Genomic DNA, 21,121 nt, shown 5'->3' on the forward strand with positions numbered 1-21,121 from the left:
ATGTGGAATGACAACCCTTCAGCTTCATTACTTGGGTAAGACCTTTCCTTTCATAGTTTACTCTAATTCCATCTCAGGTGGTTTACTTTCTAACAAAGTCCCAAAACCTAGATATACATCATTTTCTTTGAGAGAGAGCATATGTTCACACGTATCTGTAAACTACTGCAAAATATATACCTGAAAGCAGAAGTACACTAGTTTGCAGTGAGTACCCCCCCTAACACTTCCTCTCCACTATTCCAAGCTTTGGGTCCATGATTGCTCAACAATTTGTTTGGCTTCGTATGTTAACTCTCTTTTCAGTCACCAGGTTCCAGATGTCATCAGGATGCCGGCCAGGCTTCCCTGGACTGAAGACCCCACCAATGTGTCCTGGAGCTCAGCTTCCCCAGAGACCCAGCCTACTAGGGAAAGAGAGAGGCAGACTGGGAGTATGGACCGACCAGTCAACGCCCATGTTCAGCGGGGAAGCAATTACAGAAGCCAGACCTCTACCTTCTGCAACCCACAATGACCCTGGGTCCATGCTCCCAGAGGGATAGAGAATGGGAAAGCTATCAGGGGAGGGGGTGGGATATGGAGACTGGGTGGTGGGAATTGTGTGGAATTGTACCCCTCCTACCCTATGGTTTTGTTAATTAATCCTTTCTTAAATAAAAAAGAAAAAAGAAAAAAAGACCTAAAATACTAGTAGTGGGTACTAGTAGCTGATAAGAGTAGGTTTTAATTTTAATCTCCTGTATCTTTTCCAATAATTTCAAAATGAATGGAAAATATTCAAGTATATAGAAGACTGATATGAGTGACTGTAAAGTTTTTCACAGAGTAGTTCCAACTTTAGCAGTGAGTAATGAGATGTATATACCCAACTTTATTGTAAACATAAGCCCCAGTCAAATGACAAGAAACATAAATGAATAATTTTTAAAAAAAGGAAAACGAATGAGATGTGCTCTAAAAACAATGTTAAAACATTAAGCTTCAACTGGGAAGACAACTCATCCGGGAAGGTGTCTGCTTTGCCATGCAGAAGACCCAGGTTCAAGTCTAGCGTGAGAAGCTTTAAGATGTGGTGTCTTTCCCTCCCTCCATCTGAAACAATTGGCCCAGAGTTGTGATGCCTAAGCAGTAACCTCCCCCCACCAAAAGAAAAAAAAATAGTTAAAAGCATCTGCTAAGTGCACAAATACACAATTACCTAGCCCCTACCGAGTGAAAAACAATGATTGGAGTTCTTTTGATAGTCATTATGTAGTTCTCTAAATCAATAACCCTTACAATAAATCTCCCCCCCTTATTTTCCTCAATCATGTAACTAGTAACTGACAGAGACACATCCAGAGACTGTAAGTGGTTAGCAAAATGACAAGTAAGCAACCTGGTAAGGTAACCAGTGTAGAGAAGGCTACAGATGAGACTAAAATACAGGCATCAGCACAGTGGGAAGACAAGAACAGTAAGCAGTCAGAGCAAAACAAAGTGGGGGAGGGGGGTATTCCATTCCACATGCCAAAGAAGCATGGCACAAGCACAGATCTTCAGTGTGTCTAATGGTTACTGATTTGATGAGAACCCTTCTCTCTAACCAGCAGCAAGAGAAATACAATACTCAATGTATACATAATAGTTCCTGACACTTAGGACTAGTCCAATAAGGGGAGAAAGACTTTGTAAAAGGTTCAGGACTGAAAAGAATTACCCAAGGGAATCACTACTCTTAAATATTTCACTAAATATAAAGTGGTAATAAAAAAAAAAAATTGGACAGGGGAGATAGCATAATGGTTATGTAAAGAGACTCTCATGCCTGAGGGTTCCAGGTCCCCTGTTCAAGTTCAATCCCCTGCACTACCATAAATCAGTCAGTGCTGAGCAGTGCTCTGGTGAAAGCAAAAACAAACAAATCATTTTAACTTTCGTTCACTAATTGGGCATCTATATCTGCAGGCTATTACATCTTCACACATGGCATGTTCTTTAAGTTTCAGAACAGATAATTTATCCAATGCACTGCAAATAATACATACTGCTGATTTTTTTTTAACCAGGTATTGGTAGGGTATAAATACCCACTGACCTTCAGAAAATGTTTGCGACTATAAAGAAGAACCATCCATTTGAGGAGTCTACACAAAGACTCAATTAAAGCCTGCACCACTATGCAACCTAAAAACCTCAGTGGAAAATGGTCTCTTTCTACCTTTCTGGTACTAGTCAGATTTCCAGATAAATTTGAAGTTTGTACAGTGAATATCACCAACTCTGCCTCCTCATCATGTTTCGTTTATCCGTCTTCTGGTGATGACATGTCTCAAAATGATACAGGCACTAATCTGGCACCTTGTCCTTAACTTTCTATAATCCCTAGATGCTAAATCAAAGTAGTTTGAATAAAGGTAGAACTACAACCTTTTAAAATGTTTTTCCTAGCCAACTGCATTTGGAGTGGGTCTCTGAATGTTTTCTCTCTGCCAAGCTATTGGATCTACTCATAATAAGATATTTTAACAGTTCAGTAATTGAAAGTAAAGTGATCATCCCTGCAACTCATCATGCATGCCTAATAAAGTTGATTATTCAATAATATGGCAGTAGCAAACAAAATAAAATATCTAAATATTCATTACCTCCTTCACTGTTTCAGAGATCTGACAATAATCTCACTTGCAAAGCACCAGTATCAGCAAGCATAAAAGTCGAAAGTGAATAAAATTATATAGTCAACTGTATAAAATGATAGTGCTTTCATAGAAATGCATCACTTCTGATACATAGAAGATATTTTCCTGAAGGCTGATATCCTACATATACTTCCATACCCATCTGCACACATATTAACAGTTTCTGAAAACACTAAGATGCATTCATCTTGAATTTTGTACACCTTTTAAAAGATACACTTTTAATAAGTAAAGCTACTTATTTACTTAAAAAAAAAAAAAAAGCACTGCTCAGCTCTGGCCTTTGGATGGTGCCTTCTTCAGGCCTTTCTACTAAATGGCTGAGCTAAACAGGTCTAAATTTAATTGCAGAGGACTGATAAGCACTTTTCTTATACAGTAGTCCCTGACTTATGGATACATGTATGCATATACCCAGCCCCCTAGGCCCCACCCTATACCTAGGGGTCTGTAACTTTGCTAGAGGAAGCACCATCCCAAGTGGAACTAGCACCATCCCAAGTGGAACTACCTATGTTAGGAAAGGTTTCACCAAATCACTGGGGTTGGAAGGCTGATATATCCGGCTTGGCATCTCTGGATACCTTTAAAAGCAAAAAGGCAGTGGCAGTATAAGGTGGCTTGGTGGCACTGGTTACACTGATTTAGCTGAGGTCAAGGGAGACAGTAAGAAATACAAGCAAAGTCCCACAGGGTAAGAGCTCGAGAAGGAGAGGCATTAAAAAATACAAGCAAAGTCCCAGAGGTTCCAGGACTGGTCATTCTCCCTTTCTTATAGCAAACATGGCTCCTGAAGTCCTCAACACTCCAACAGTCAGGAAGGTTTCTCAAGCTTCTGTGTATTGTTAGGCTTTCTCCTGCCCCTTCAATTCCCATAAATCTTCACAGCCCCCAAGATAGCTCACAGGAAGGTGCTTGTTTGCCAACTTTACAAACAATGCTCAAGCCCACCACACTGGGGGGTATTTCTGTGCTGTGGTGCCTTTCACAGCTACCAGAAAATGTAAAGCCCTCTTTTGGGAAGAAGGGGGATGTGGATTCAATCTTAAAGGGTATTTCTTCTTTGAAGCCTCCTTCTTTTTTTTTTTTTTTTCAGAGATGAAAAATAATTTAATCATAACACCAATTTGACAATGAACATATTCTGTTATCAAAATTGATTGGTAAAGTAACTGTCATCCAAAAAACATGACAAATGTTAACTAGTACAAACAGGATATTGATTTCGTTGATGAGAGTTATATAGCTAGCTTGAGCATACAAGTAATCTGGTTTTATACCTACTACATTTCAGAATTCTGTAAACTGAGGCATCCAGTGTATCTGTTGTGGCAGAATGATGTTAGCATTTCATTATTTTATTCTGTTCAGTCCTTTTCCCATTAAGCATGCAAACACCGTCATAACCATCTTTGATTTCACTTCTACAAGGTCATCTGGTAAGGCATATATCCGGGCACCAATTTTTCGAGCAACTGAGATGGCGTATTTAGCATTGTTAAGTTTGTCTTCTTCTGAGAGGTCTTCTCGCTTGATCATTTCTTGACGAATTGCATTTGGTGCAATAGCATCTAGTAAGTCTAGGACAGGTAAACTCATGCTAATGGATTTGTCCTTGAAGCTAGAAATAGAAGTCCTTTTGTTTGCACTTTTAAGAGTCTCATTGACCCATTTAATAATAATGTCATCATTTACTTTCTCACCCTCTCCAAGATCTGATAACACCTTCAACGTGTACCTTCGCATCAGCTGCCACACCAATGCCAGAGTAAGTGTAGCATTTCCTTTGAAGCCTCCTTCTAAACATACCAAGGAGTTGGAACTTTCTTCCAACACTTGGAGCACAGGTCCCTCGAGAGTTTTTACAATGATAACATTTTGTTGTCTAGTCTTTTTCGTGCCTTTGTGCACCATGAAAGTAGAGTATCATCTTCTTTGTTCCTCTGTTTTGTTATGGTTTTTTTTCTTTATTGAGGGATTAATGTTTTACAATTGACAGTAAATTCAATAGTTTGTACATACATAAGATTTCTCAGTTTTCCACATGACAAGACAATCCCCTAGAGTATCATCTTTATTTCCTTCCTTTCCTCTCTAGCAATAGCCTAAGCTTTATTAAAAAATCCACTTACTTCACAAACATTGGAAGCTACTAAGCATTAGGAAGACCAGAACGAGCTAAGGAAAGTGAACGTATATCCTCTTAGATTGTAAATATTAACATTATATATTAACTACCATTAATAATTCATGTTAAAAATTAATATATTCAGACACTGGAAGCAAAATAATTATTTAAAATGTTGAAGGGTTTGGGTAGTGGTGCATGCAGTAGAGGACACATGTTACAGTAGGCAAGGACCCAAATTCAAGTTCACTTGCTGGGTGGGGAAAGCTTCACAAGTAGTGAAACAGTGCTGTAGGTGTATGTCTCTCTCTCCTCTCAATTTCTCTGTCTCTACCCAAAAATAAATAAACTAACGTTGAGAAGAATAAAGAGAAACACTGAGAAGAGAATATAGCAAGGGGGAGATTAGGTGGTAGTACAGCAGGTTAAGCACACATGGTACAAAGTTTAAGGACCAGTGTAAGAATCCTGGTTCGAGCCCCTGGCTCCCCACCTATATGGGGGTTGCCTCACAAGTGGTGAAGCAGGTCTGCAGGTGTCTACCTTTCTCCACCCCCCCCATCCCGTCTCCCTTCCTCTCTCAATTTCTCTCTGTTCTATCCAATAACAACATCATCAATGACAACAATAATAATGATGACAACAACATGGGCAACAAAATGGGAAAAATGGCCTCCAGGAGCAATGGATTCAAAGTGCAGGCACTGAGATCCAGCAATAACCCTGGAGGCATATAAATATATATATCTCAAAGAATCTGTTTAACAAAGGTCTAGAGAGATGCATAATCAATGTATCAAGTTAGAAAAGAAAAATAGTTTTATCTAATTAGGTCAGTTCAAAGCTAGTCAAAAAAATCAATTAGGTTTTTTTTAAATCAGAATTGATTCTGAAAATCATTATTTTGCAGTATGATTGGTGTTTTAATAAAGCCAATAATGGTATTTCTGCAAACCAATGTGCTTTCTAGCGTGCCAATTTATAATGATATCTCCTATACAACAGTCCTGCACATAACAAAAGCTTAACTACTTCTAACACTATCATAATATATAGAAAAAATGAGATTCAACTCTAGATTTATCATAGTATGAATTTGTTTTTCACTTTTTATTATATCTATGTAAAACGAATGTTTATATAAATTTACTAGGTAATAATTTCACAATATATGCAGGGTGTGCACTCACAAACCAGCATCCTTTATGCCTGGATTTTATACAGTCATGTATGGTAATTCCTCAACAAAACCAGAACTTTTAAAAAGGCAACATGCTTTGCTATTCAGTAAAGGGTACCGTCACTGTTGAAACTGTGTTCATATACTGAACAAACCAGAAACACAAAAGACATATCTAAGGATGTACAGGTTATATATACAAATGGCTAGCAGTCTTTTCTACTAGATCTGAGAAAGTCATTCAGTTGTACTACATCGACCTGAGTTTGGGGGGGGGGGGGTGTTGGGGGTAGGAATTCTCAATGTAAAGTGAAAAAGAGCCCCCCTACATGCATGAAATCCTAGATTTGATCTTTGGCTCCAAAGGAGAACAACAGGAGTCTTCCAGCAGAGTTTGCTCTGCAGGGTGTTTAGACGTCTCTAAGCTAGACAGTAAGCACCTTCTGCTATGGCAGACACTGTTTACCAGGCCGGAAGCCCCAGGCTACAGGTTCAAGCCCCCAGAGTGTCTTATAATGGAGCCAAACAGGATTCTGACCTCTTCCAATCATCTCAGAATAAATAAATTGTAAACAAACAAATAAAAATGAGAGCAACAGAGGGGAGAGAAAAAAAGCCAGACTCCATGAAGGGTAAGGCAGTACTTTTCTCTAGCATGTGTTCTATTTCTATACAGATTTCTTTTTAGTTTCTTTGAGTTTCCTGTAAACTGCTCATATTTCTGGTGGACAACAGGAGTGGAACCACTCCCCACATCCTGTCATTGTAGAAACTGTGTTCATATACTGAACAAACCAGTAAGACAAAAAACATAACTAAGGATGTACAAATAATATATACAAATGGCTAGCAGTCTTTTCTACTGGATCTGAGAAAGTCACTCAATTGTACTAGACAGACCTGGATCTTTCAAGATCCAATATCAAAAGTACCATCTCTCTAATTTTCTGTCTCATCCAGGGTTATCAATATTCCCATAATACTGGGATGTTGGAAAAGTCATAATGTATTGTTTTTTGTTTTTCAAAGTTTATTAATTTATATGGAAAACAAAGATCAATCTTTGTTGTAAAACCTTTTGCCATATGAAGAGCTTCATGATTCCTTCATAGAAAGCTCTAACCTGGGGGACAGGCGGTGATGCGCCCAGTTAAGCACACTCATTACAGTGCACAAGGACCCAGGTCCAAGCCCCTGGTTGCCACTTGCAGGGGGAAAGCTTCACAAGTGGTGAAGCAGGGCTGCAGATGTCTCTCTGTTTCTCTCCTTCTCTATCTCCCCCACTCTCTCAATTTTTGTCTCTATCTAATAATAAATAAAATATTAAAAAGAAAAAACTTATCTTCATTAGGGAAAGATTAACAGGTACTGAGCTGCAGCCTCATCTGAACTGAGCATTACATCACAGAGAGTGAGACAGGTGCAAGTATGAGGGCACAAGGTCAGGCGAGTATAGGGGATGTGACAAAACAGCCCAATCAAGCTGCAGTCTCTTGTGATGAGTGACCAAACTTGTGTGGTCTTGCTTTGTCCTGATGGAACTCAACCCCTTCATGATTAAAGAGCCTTGGATGTTTCTGGATGAAGGACTCATTCAAGATGTCCAATTTCCAACAGTCCACATAGCAATGGTTGGGTTCCTTAGTAGGAGCATGAATAAAACAGGACACCTTTATAATCCCACCACCTTGAGAGCATAACTTTTCTCTGAAGAGTGTTTGCTTTCGATGTCCTTTCATGGGAATCCCATGTCGGGACAAAGAGCATTTGTATACCACACTGTTAAGAACAATCCACTCCTCACAGTCAGTGAGCTGTTGCTTCAAAAAAGGACTGTTTTCCTTGTGCTTCTTAAGCATATCCCAGATATTTATATGCACAGTCAAATGGTCTTTAAGTCTATGATGAGCCCAGCTATCAAACTAGATTACATCTTCCAGCTTTTTCAGGTGGCTGTGAAAACTTGAGTCATGGATGTCCAACGGCTCTGCAGTTTCTAGAGTCCTGTCATGTGGGTCTGACTCAATCAAATCTTCTTTTTTGTGTGTGTGTGTGGTCACCAGCCCCTGACCAAGGGGTGCTGCTGAGATAAAAATCACTAGCACGGAATTTCATGAACCACACAGGCAATGGTGTTCTTGTAGGGCACCCTCAGTGAAAACTTGATGCAACCTTTTTTATGAGTTTGATGAGCGTTCTTCATTTTACAAAAACAAAACAGTAAAATATGGTGAAGATGCAGTGTGGTCTTCCATCCTCAACTTGTTGAAAATCTCCCAAACTCAACCAAATTGCATAGGGTTTGTTTGTTTGTTTGTTTAATGAAGCTAGAAATATCACTTGTCACATAACAATAATATAGATGTGAATGACTTCAGAACTTCCAAAAATGAACTACTGCCATCTGTTGCAAAACTGCATCACTGATTTTCTGGCAACCCAATACTTAACAGCACTTGGCCATCTAATATGTTTTATTAAACACCTACTATGTGTTAGTCATGATGACAAGGACTCAACAATGAGCAGACAAAACACTGTCTACATGAAGCTGATATTAAAGTAAGGAGAGGCAAATGAAAAGCAGAGCTAAAGAAAACTGAACGTCAGAGATAACGAGATGGGGAGAAGGCCTATTTTAACTCAGGGCATGGATCACACTGCCTGCACTTCCACTGAACAGACTACAGTCCATTCCAGTTTGTTATGTTAAAGACTCACTTATTCATCTTCACCTCACCAGTAATTACCATAGCACCTAGCAAATACAGATTATAACGTTATCAATGAATAGTAGCTTACAGCAACTGAACTTTGTCACCTAACAAGGAATAATGTTTCATATGTGTTACGGGGTGTGTGTGTGTGTGTGTGTGTGTGTGTGTGTGTGTGTGTGTTTGTGTGTGCGTGTGTGTGGTGTGTATTTTGTGAGTAAGAAAGGGAGAAGGGCCTTAGTACTGCACAGCTCTAGAACACTGCATTGCCTGGGGTTGAACAAGGGGTGCCTTCTGTGGCCGCAGTCTGCAATTCTATTCTCCAAAGCTGTTCTCCATGAGCCACCCAGCCCATGTTCCATCTGGACATCACTCCTCTGAGGAAGCATTGTAGCTGCATTCCACGCTGCAGCTCAACAGGCAGTGAAGGAGCTAGTTATTCTCCTTAGGGCACAAAGGTGGCAAGAGGGAACAAGCTGCATTTAACAGTTATTTGACTACTGAGGTTTCTTTTTTGTTTTTGCCTTGACTTTTCTGTTTGCTTGCTTGGGTTTGTTTGTTTATGTCACTACTGGGGCCTCACAGCGCCAGGAGATATATATATATATATATATATTTATATAGATAGATAGATAGATAGATATAGATATAGATATAGATATAGATATAGATATAGATATATAGATATATAGATATATAGATATATAGATATATAGATATATAGATATATAGATATGTATATATATATTAAACCAGAGCACTGCTCAGCTCTGGCTTATGGTGGTGCAGGGGACTGAACCTGGGACTTCGGAGCCTCAGGCATGAGAGTCTCTTTGCATAACCATGATGCTATCTACCCCTGCCCATATTTTTTAATTTCTATTTATAAAAAGGAAACACAGACAAAAACCATAGGATAAGAGGGGTACAACTCCACCCAGTTCCCACCATCTGAATTCCATATCCCATCCCCTCCCCTGATAGCTTTCCTAGCAGAGCAACGGACCGAGGATCATTAAGGGATGCAGAAGGTGGAAGGTCTGGCTTCTTTCTGTAATTGCTTCCCCGCTGAACGTGGGCATTGACAGGTCGATCCATACTTCCAGCCTGTCTCTCTCATTCCAGGAATTTTTTGTTTTTGTTTTTAGACAGAAAGAGACTGCAGCACAGACACTGTGGGGATGTGGTTAGAACCTAGGTTCTATGCATGGCCAAACAAGTACACTAAGTCAGCTATCAGGCCCTTCCTGCCACCCCTCTGTACTGACGCTGTGGAACAGAAAGGGAGAGATAAGAGAAGGAAGTGATAGAAGCACAAGATCCTACAGCACCACATCTTTCCTTAGTGTCCTATGGACCAGGGGCTTGAACCCGAGTGGTGTGCACAGTCAGGAAGGTGCTTTCCCAGATGTGCTATGTCACCAGCCTCAGAGGTCTCATGCTCAATCACTATCCAATGCTGACGTCCACTCTAAAAAGAGTCAATGTTTCTACTGCATTTACTGTTGAATGTAATATATTAATCCTCCAATAAATAAATAATAAAAAATAAGGGCAACAAAAGGGAATAAATAAATGTTAATTTTAAAAAAACTTAGTTAAAATAAAGGGTAAGGAAAAAAACTCACAACCCATACCTTTTTTAAAAAAAAATATTTGTTTATTCCCTTTTGTTGCCCTTGTTGTTATATTGTTGTAGGAAAAAAAATAAAAGAGTCAATGTTATCTCACAGCAAAGCAAACTGTAGTGGTTCATCAGTGAAAGTCTGAGTCAAAACAGGGCTGGGTTTTAATCTTGTCCTGCTACCTATTTATAAAGTTTAAGTTTTAAAATTTCTCAGCTCGGTGTGATTATCCACAAAGGGGGTATCCATACCTAGCTGTCTAAGTCTGTTCTGAAGATTAAATCAAAGCATTAAATAGGGTGTGAAATGTTGAGGAAACAGGTGTTCAGGAATTAGTAATATCTCTAAAGAGGCCCTAAGTCAGAAAAAGAGAGAATAAGAAAGTCACAGTTGGATTTAAACAAGGTTCCAGGGACAGGGAAGAGCAAGCTCAGCTGTAATACCAGCCTGCAGGGGAGCAAACAAGGAACAGAGTCCGGCATCCAAACACGATGTCCACTTAGCACGAGGTACCTACAAAGGAAAAGCACAAAATACGAAAACATACACACACACACTCTCTCTCTCTCTCTCTCTCTCTCTCTCTCTCTCTCTATATATATATATATATATATATATATATATATATATATATATATATTTACTACTGTTTAGTTCTAAACATTAATTGGCTTCAAAGATTCTCAAGAACAGAAAATTCCATGCATTTTCTCCCACCACTGCCAAGACAAGGATTTATCACACCAGAACCTGACAGTAATTACAGCTGATGTGGGCAGCTCCAAACCACAACAAATGCACTAATGGCAGTTAAATGCGTTTACTTGCCACAACTTATCATGCTTTGGGTCTGGATGTGTATGGCAGTGGAACTCTAGTAATCACTGACTGGAGTAGTTATCTTTAAACAGATCTGAACATTGTGCCATACATATACATATACATATACATATATGAAAGAAAAGAGATTATAAAGTATAACCAGTAACTTTCAAACCTGAGGAGGCAGATAGATACGATTTCTCTAGTAATACAATATTTCAATAGTGAGAAAAAACCTAAGTTGTGACCTTTTTTTTCCCCCAATAGTAAGAAGGAGAAAGTGACATATGGATAAATAAGTTGTACCCCAAAAAAGAAAACTGAATTTATTATTAAAGCATAATTATTTTTGAGATATTCTGGTTGGAAAAACCTTATGGAAAAAGAAAGGAAGAAGCATTATAAACACTGGCTAGGCACCTAGGATATGCCAAGCACTAGTTATCTTCACAAAAACCCCGGGTACAGCAACCCTCACACATAACTGTCAAGGGCTCCAGTGGTTAAATGGTATCATGCCACTTCACAGGTGAGTAAGATGCTGTAAAGGTCAATTAAATTGCTAAAGATCCTGTAGCTAGCAGCTGATGCAAAGCCAAACTGATACCTTTTCTACCAGACCACTGTTCAAACAATGAAATCAAAAATCTCAGAAGGCGGGGGGCCAGGCAGTGGTGCAGCAGGTTAAGCACACATGGTGCAAAGTGCAAGGACCGGAATAGGGAGCCTGGTTTGAGCCCCCTATTCCCCACCTACAGGGGGTTGATTCTTGAGCGGTGAAGCAGGTCTGCAGGTGTCTATCTTTCTCTCCCTCTCTGTCTTCCCCTCCTCTCTCCATTTTTCTCTGTCCTATCCAACAATAACAACAATAATAACCACAATAATGATAAACAACAAGGGCAACAAAAGGAGAAATAAATAAATAAATATATAAATAAAAATAAATCTCAGAAGGCAAACTTTTTCAGTAGCTTCATGCTACTAACCAACACACACACACACACACACACACACACACACACACACACACACTTTCTGAGTCAAAGAAGGGCTGGGTTTTAATCTTGTCCTGCTACCTATGTATAAAACCAAAAATTTTCCCCACCTGTGGGGGAAGGGCACTTCACAATCAGTGAAGCAGGTCTGCAGGCATCTCTCTCCTTCTCTATCTTCTCCTCCTTCCCTCTCAATTTCTTTCTGTCCTATCCTATAAAAAAAAAAAATGGGGGAAAATGCCCTCTAGGAGTAGTGGACTCCTAGTGGAGGCACTGAGCCCCAGCGATAACCCTGGACACAAAAGTAAATAAACGAATAAGTAAATCAAAATAAATACACAAAATCAAAGTTTTAAAGTTTCTTGGCTCTCTTTCATCAGGCACAAAGTGGGTATTAATCCCCAACTGCACAAGGCTGCTTCAAAGACTAAATAAAACACTAAACAAAATGTAAAATACACAAAATGTAAACTAGATCCAGGGTTCGGAGAACTACGGAGGGTGGAAGCATCACACACACTAACAACTAAGAGTGGCATGTTCTACATACAAGTGGATAAAAAGTCAGAGCGAAGGAACAATGTTTTCATATAAATCAGCAAACTCCCTGGTCACTGTCAACAGGGGATTTTAAGCAATCTTGCACAAATAACCTTAGGCATTATAAACATTTTCTAGCTACAGAGTCCAATTAGGGACACGGCAGAAGTCAGATCTTTCCATCCTCCTGTACCATCATTTCACCAAATAAATGGGTTGGGAGATTCCGTTTTACGAACTTCAAAGCATTCAGTTACAAACTAGCTTTCTGATATATAAACTAGTCATAACTCCAGGAAAGTCTGCTTTTTCACCTGTAAAAAAGAAAACGTGTCATTCATCATAAAGGGCTATACTAAAAATTAAGAAAAACTTGTAAATCTCCTAGCACAGTGTCTAGCACTTAGCAAGAACTCAACAGATCTCCTCCTTATGCCATGTTGACAACGAATTGCTTTCTCCAGACCTTCCTGATATAACTTCAAATGTTGCTCAAACACTTGAAAATCCTGTTTATTGCCACACCAGGCTAAGAGTGGTGTTGAGTTCTTAAGGAACATCAGGTTTTTAAAAAATTATTATTATTATTTATTATCTTTATTATTTAGATATTATTCATACTTTCTATTATGATTCATCCAAAGAGATGATTTTTTAAATTTTTTTTATGATTTTTAATATTTATTTGTTTTCTGTTTTTGTTTTACCCTTGTTGTTTTTCATCGTTGTTGTAGTTATTATTGTTGTTGTTATTGATGTCGTCATGTCATTATTGGATAGGACAGAGAGAAATGGAGAGAGGAGGGGAAGACAGAGAAGGGGAGAGAAAGATAGACACCTGCAGACCTGCTTCACCGCCTGTGAAGTGACTCTCCTGCAGGTGGAGAGCCAGGGGCTTGAACCAGGATCCTTAAACCGGACCTTGCACTTTGCGCCATGTGCACTTAACCCGCTGCGCTACCACACAACTCCCAAGATGATTTTTTTTTTTTAAAGATTTAACTAGAAAGAGAGATCAGAGCACCACTATAGCCAGGGAGCAAAGCCAGGGCCTCCCGGCCTCCCAGCCTCCCAGTCTCCCAGACGCAATTCCTGAGTTCTAGCTCTGAGCCACCTCCTCTCTCCATTCACCAGATCCTCTCCAGATCCTCTCCAGGAATCACCAGATCCTCTCCAGGAATCACCGAGCAAGCAGACTAATAGGACAAAATTCCAGGCAGAAGGAACGATCGCTGAGTGTCTCACACGGGGGCTTAAAGTCTGGTAGCACCCAGAACACTTTTGTGAATAGTAAGCAACCTAGTGGCACTAAGGATGATTTTTTTTTTGTCTTTGCCTTGGGGCTTTCAGTTTTTTCAGTACAAAGCTAAAACAAAGTCACCATATACTGCTACTCACTACAAGTGACTTTTTTTGTTTGTTTGTTTCCAGGGTTATTGCTGGGGCTAGGTGCCTGCACTACAAATCCACTACTCCTGGAGGCCATTAGTTGCCCTTGTTGTTTATCGCTGTTATTATTATTGTTGTTGTTTTTGGATAGGACAAAGAGAACTCGAGAGAGGAGGGGAAGACAGAGGAGGGGAAAGAAAGACATATACCTTCACTGTTTTGTGAAGCAACCCCCCTGCGGGTGGGGAGCTGGGGGCTGGAACTGGGATCCTTACGCAGGTCCTTGTGCTTAGCACCATGTGCGCTTAACCCACTGCGCTACGGACAGGCCCAAGTGATTTTTTTAAATTTTTTTAATTTATAAAAAGGAAACACTGACAAAAACCATAGGATGAGAAGGGTACAACTCCACACAATTCCCACCACCAGAACTCTGTATCCCATCCCCTCCCCTGATGGCTTTTCTTATTTTTTATCCCTCTGGGAGTATGAACTCAGGGTCATTATGGGATACAGAAGGTGGAAGGAAGATCTGGCTGCTGTAATTGCTTCCCCGCTGAACATAGGAATTGGCAGGTCAATCCATACTCCCAGCCTGTCTCTCTCTTTCCCTAGTGGGGCAGGGTTCTGGGGAAGTTGGGCTTCAGGACATATTGGTGGGGTCATCTGCCCCGGAAGTCCAGTTGGCATCATGGTAGTATATGGAACCTGATGGCTGAAAAAAAGAGTTAACATGCAGAGCCAAACAAACTGTTGACTAATCATGAGCCTAAGGGCTGAAATAGTTCAGATGGGGTGGCGGTGTCTCCGTCTTGTAGATAGTTAGTAGGCCTATTTTAGTTATAGTCCAAAGAGCCCATGACTATACTAGATTTTTGTCAACACAGCAGGAGCCCTCTCCCTCTCCCTGTCAATGTCTTAAAAAAGAGACGAGAATAATCCATGCACACCTGTCACATCCTAGCGCTGCCTGTAATAATAGCCAGTACTTGGAAACAACCCAAGCGCCCAAGCACACATGAGCAAATAAGCAAGTTGGGTATATACACATAAACAATAAACCTCTAGTCAGCTATAAGAACTAAGGAAATCTTTTGCTACAGCATTGAAAGAACTGAAGGGAATCATACTAAGCTACATAAGCCAGGAAAAAGAAAAAAAAAAGAAAAAGTAATGGATAATCTCATTTATGGGTAAGGTTATAAAAAAAGAAAAAAAAGAAAAATGCAAGGTGAAATATTAATAAATGGTCATATATTTCAGCAAATCAAAGAATTCTAAAGAGGGTGGGGGTAGATAACCTAACAGTCACACAAAGAGACTCTCATGTCTGTAGCTCCAAAGTCCCAGGTTCAGTCCCTTGCACTACCGTAAACCAGAGCTGATTTGTGCTCTGGTAAAAAGAAGAGAATTCATCCTACTGTTGACTGTAACCAGAGATAACAAGTCCCCTAAGACATGGGACTACTGACATCCATGTTAGAGGCATGTCATTTAACTAAATAAGAGATAGCAGATAAAGGCTAGGGTTTAGGGTACTGGGTACAGGTGTACACGTATCCATAAGCAAGGAACAATTATATAACTCAAAGTCAAAGTGCTCAGTAATCCTTGAAGAGTCTAAAGAAGGCATGATAAATTCTCCAATTGATTGAACTTAGACCAAATTAGCTGGGCAACCTAGCAGAAAGGCCCAAAGACAGATCCCAAAAAGCTAATTCTGGTTGGGTTCAACAGATGATAATGTCTAAACAACTGAGAGAAAGTCTAAGATCATCAGATAAAGAGAAGACTACAAAAATGGGATACGGGCAAGAGACTGGCCCACTTAATAATGGCCCTTTTGTTCAATATCACACCACCTCATCATCTGAGGCCCTAGTTAGGGAATCCTTGCATTCCCACACACATATGATGGGCCTAGACCTCTAAGGGATCCCTCTCTCACTACCACCGGCTCCCCACCTTCAGGGGAATCTCTTCACAGGCAGTTGAAGCAGGTCTGCAGGTGTCTATCTTTCTCTCCCCCTGTCTTCCCCTCCTCTCTCCATTTCGCTCTGTCCTATCCAACAATGACATCAATAACAACAACAATGACTACAACAATAAAACAAGGGCAACAAAAAGGGAATAAATAAATAAATAAGAGAGAATTCAAAAGGAGGCAGGAAGGGACTGAAAGGAGTTCGTGTGGGGAAAAAACAGAGTGGTGGTGAGAGACGTCTTATGACTACAATGCTCTTGTAGAATATTCCCTCAAATAAAAGTTAGCTGACTATACAGAAGTAGCTAACATTTTTACCTTACTGCCTTCACGCCCCTGCAGCCTCTGGTCTTTTGTTTCCGTGGACTTGATGAAACAGTCCACAGTATCCATGTAGCTCCCCATGATTTTCCCATGCTTTGCTTAAGAGAAATCTACCACAATTCGATTTGTCCTTCTGCTTATTTCACTTCCTATGATGGCCTGGCTTGTAAATTTAAGTCTGAATGTTCCTTTCTAGTGTTTTGAAGATAAAGTATCTGGATTCCATTTCTCTCTGTTCTATCCAACAATGATGACATCAATAACAATAATAATAACTATAAGAATAAAATAATAAGGGCAACAAAATGTGAATAAATATTGAAATAAATAACCAAATAAATAATAAAATATACACACAGTCTTGGGAGATCACTCAGTGCTATTTCTCATGTGCAAGGCCCTCAGCATGTTGAAAAAGTCATTACTTTTGGGTAAATGTGATTCCAAATTTGCCTGTTTTGTGAAAACAGAAACTTAAGTCTAGTCAGTTATGTGTCACCCTACGCACTTTGCCCATTTTTCTCTATGATAAGAATGTCACTTATCAGCTTTTTAAAATTATTTTTCTTAATTTATTTTTAAAAAGGAAACATTAACAAAACCATAGGGTAGGAAGGGTACAACTCCACACAATTCCCACCACCAGATCTCCGTATCCCATCCCCTCCCCTGACAGCTTTCCTATTCTTTATCCCTCTGGGAGTATGAACCCAAGGTCATTGTGGGATGCAGAAGGTTGAAGGTCTGGCTTCTGTAATTGCTTCCTTGCTGAACATGGGTGTTGACAGGTTGATCCATACTCCCAGTCTGCCTCTCTCTTACCCTAGTAAGGTGGGGCTCTGGGGAAGCGGAGCTCCAGGACACACTGGTGGGGTCCTCTGTCCAGGGAAGTCTGGTCGGCATCATGCTAGCTAAAATCTGTAATCTGGTGGGTGTAGGTCATAGCATACTACACTCAGCAAGATTTCTTAAGCACTAGTCATTTGCACTTTTTTTTTTCTTTTCTTTTTGGTCATCAATGAGACTTTACTGCCAACTTTTTCAGACAGAAAGCTAGAGGGACAGAGAGAAAGAGCCATCAGACTGAAGCCTCCTCCAGTACATGAATAGGGGAGGAGGTGGACTTGTCCGTTGACTCCCCTTGCCTGTCCAGTTGGTATTTCCTTCGCCCATTTTACTTATGCCCCAGCCCCACCATGGTTCAATCATGTTGTCACAAGATTTCATTCTTCCATCTGGCTGAGTATCATATATATATATGCACATAGATCCTGAAATTGTTGTACATTCACTTATTGTCCATTGTTGTTGCCATAGTTTTGTTACAGTTTCTTTTTTTGTTTTTCACTCCAGGGTTATTGCTGGGGCTTGGGGTACCTAAACTACGAATCCTCTGCTTCTGGAGGCTATTTTTTCCCTTGTGTTGCCCTTCTTGCTTATTGTTATTATTGTTGTCGTTGTTGTTGGATAGGACAGAGAGAAACTGAGAGAGGAGAGGTAGACAGAGAGGAAGAGAGAAAGACAGACACCGGCAGACCTGCTTCACCATTTGTGAAGCAACCTCCCCTGCAGTTGGGGAGCCGGAGGCTCGAACTGGGATCCTTATGCCGATCCTAGCACTTTGCACCATGTGTGCTTAACCCGCTGCGCTACCACCCAAACCCCTTATTATAATATTTCAATGAACTAGAGGGCTCACACTTCTCCTCAGGTTGGTGCTTTATTTTCTTTAGTAAATTAACAGAAAAGAAATTACTGGTAGTTCTATTTTTAAGTTGTGAGAAGCCTCCATATTTTTTTCCAGAGTGGCTGTAGCAATTCCCAACCATCTCAACAGTTCCCAAGTGTTCCCATTTCTTCATACATATCCTCACAGTCTTCTTCTTGTCATTTCGGTAGGAATCCTTCTAACACATGCAAGGTATGTTGTTATCGAAGTATTGATTGGCATTTCCCTGATGGTCAGTGACCTTGAGTGTCTCTGCATGTGCCTGCTGGTCATCTGTAAGATATCTTTGGAAAAAGTCAACTCATTTCTTGGTGTCACTTTCTCAGTGCTAAACCACAGGCGTCTCTGCAGACAAAGGTCAGCCGGACAGCAGCTGTGATGGATAAACTCCTGTCCCTCTTCCTCTGTGTGATCTCAGCATCTGGTCTGGTGGCCTGCTCTTTGCAGTGATCATTTATCACACTCTGGTAAAATCTACCTGTCACTGCTATCATAAAATTAAAAATAAAAGTAGAGAAGCAACTTATATTAAAAAAAAAAAACTGGGGTGGGGGCTGAGTGGAGGCTCACCTGGTTGAGTGCACAAGATATGCAAAGAGCTGGGTTCAAGCCCCTGGTCCCTACCTTGAAGATGGAGGACGGCTTTTCAAATTGTGAAGCAGTGCTGTCTCCCTTTCTCTCTCCCCACCTATCTCCCCCTTCCTTCTCAAGTTTTTGTTTTTAGTGCTGTAGTTTTCTCTTTCGTCTGATGCTATAAGGAAAGAGTTTTCCTAGACCAGAGCAGGCATGACATGGAACGCCTTCTTACTACAATTCTACCTGAAATGCCCATTTTTTAGAAAGGCAATCATAAGGAAAAGAAAAGCATCCTCTGGGAATTATTTTCTCAGCATCACTTTGTATATTGTCCATAGGACATTTCTAGGAGTCTTTCTTTCACCTTACAAAGATGGATCTCAACAAATCGTCAAAGTCACAAGAAATTGATATTTATGTGATCCATGTAAGAAAAATGAGTGTTCTATGACCTAAGTGACTCATCTCTGTAGGTTTTATTACATCTCTACTGTGATGTCTTTGGTGAATAGAAACAAAGCTCGGGCTGGGTGGTGGCACACTTGGCTGAGCGCACATATTAACAATGTTCAAGGACCCAGGTTCGAGCCCCCAGCCCCCACCTGCATGGGGTAAGCTTTTATTTTTTTTTTTCAGTAATAGTTTTATTAGGGAAATAGTTTACAAGCCAGTTGTCACATTAATACAGATTCTATTCTGACTTACTTTATTTCATTTTATTATTTTTTTATTTAAGAAAGGAAACATTAACAAATCATAGGATGGGGGGGTACAACTCCACACAATTCCCACCACCCAATCTCCATATCCCATCCCCTCCAAGTGGTGAAGCAGGGCTACCTGTGTCTCTCTGCCTCTTTCCCTCTCTGTCTCCCCCTTCCTCTCGATTTCTGGCTGTCTCTACTCAATACATAAATAAAGTTAATAAAAAAAATTGAAAAAAAAAAGAGACAAAATTTCACCACTATCTTCTTTTTTTTTTCCTCTAGGGTTATTGCTGGAATCAGTGCCTGCACCATGAATCCACCGCTCCTGGAGGCTATTTTTCCCCCTCATTGTTGCAGCCTCGCTGTGGTTATCATTATTGCCATTGTTGATGTTGTTCGTTGTTGGATGGGACAGAGAGAAATGGAGAGAGGAGGGGAAGACAGAGGGTAGAGAGAAACACACCTGCAGACCCAAGGACCGGGATCCTTACGCCGGTCCTTGCGCTTTGCGCCATATGCACTTAACCCACTGCACCACCGCCCGACCCCCCTCACCACCATCTTCTAAGATCACGGGGAAGTAGGTCAACTGCAGCCCGTGACCAAGCCCAGCTGACTGGCTATTTCCTAATGCTGTTTGAATAGAACCATGTTCATCCCTTGACTTATTCCTATGGAGACTTTTATCTTACAAACAGTAAAACTGAATCGGATGTGGCCCTCCAAATACTTACTATTTGACCTTTGAGAGGCAGACAGACTTATAGAAAAAAAATAGTGGTTGCTGGCTGTAGGCTTAGAGTTTAAACAATGACACACTTGCAGATACATAGCAATTTTCCAAGCCTGCAGTCTCTCTCCCGCTCTCTCTCTCTCTCCCTGTGTTAGGGTAGGAGGAAGGATAGGTAGACATGCACGAGGGGAAGTGAGAGGAGTCACTGGTGCCAATCAAAAACCTAGTATAGTCATGGGCCCTTTGGAATAGAACTAAAATAGGCCTGCTAGCTATCTACAAAAATGAGACCCCAAACCTTCATCTCCACTATTCCAGCCTTTAGGTTCATGATTATTCAACAATTTGTTTGGCTTTATATGTTAACTCTTCTTTCAGCCACGAGGTTCCAGATGCTACCATAATGCCAACCAGACTTCCCTGGACAGACAACCCCACCAATGTATCCTGGAGCCCTGCTTCCCAAAGAACTCTGCCCCACTAGGAAAAGAGAGACACAAGTTGGGAGTATGGATCGACCTGTCAATGCCCATGTTCAGCAGGGAAGGAACTACAGAAGCCAGACCTTCCACCTCCTGCACCTCATAATGACCCTGGGTCCATACTCGCAAAGGGATAAAGAATAGGAAAGCTATCTGGGGAGGGATGGGATACGGAGTTCAGGTGGTGGGAATTGTGTGGAGTTGTACCCCTCTTATCCTATGATTTTTGTCAGTGTTTCCTTTTTATAAATACAAATTAAAAATAAATCAATAAAATAAAACTCAGAACAAGGCAGAACTGCTAAGCACAAGCAGAAGGCTCTTCTCCAAAGCAGGTCAACTGCAGTCTGATATATCTTGGCTACAACCACCAGCAAAAAAATAAACTTTCGTGCCAAATGTAGACCTGCAATTCTCACACGGCCCCTCTGCATCATGTATCTGCCAGCGCACCATGCTACCTTAGTACCATGACTTCTGCCCCACCTCACCACCCCACCCCAGATAGA

General features: G+C 40.6%; 2 protein-coding genes across 4 annotated transcripts in view; both read right to left on the minus strand.

Annotated features, from left to right (window-relative positions):
- Positions 1 to 21,121, minus strand: part of KHDRBS3 (KH RNA binding domain containing, signal transduction associated 3) — a 194,311-nt gene that overhangs the window by 157,289 nt on the left and 15,901 nt on the right. The window lies entirely within an intron of this gene.
- LOC132542406 (plastin-1-like) lies at positions 3,769 to 4,598 on the minus strand. Its single transcript, XM_060204981.1, has one exon. It carries the CDS (start codon positions 4,596 to 4,598, stop codon positions 4,038 to 4,040), a length of 561 nt encoding a protein of 186 aa, XP_060060964.1. The 3' UTR covers positions 3,769 to 4,037.

The sequence above is a fragment of the Erinaceus europaeus genome, chromosome 1 (genome assembly GCF_950295315.1).
Source record: "Erinaceus europaeus chromosome 1, mEriEur2.1, whole genome shotgun sequence".
Lineage (NCBI taxonomy): Eukaryota > Metazoa > Chordata > Mammalia > Eulipotyphla > Erinaceidae > Erinaceus > Erinaceus europaeus.

Coding starts and splice junctions, on each gene's coding strand:
- LOC132542406 (XM_060204981.1), bottom strand. CDS start 4,598: ATGGTGCACAAAGGCACGAAAAAGACTAGACAACAAAATGTTATCATT.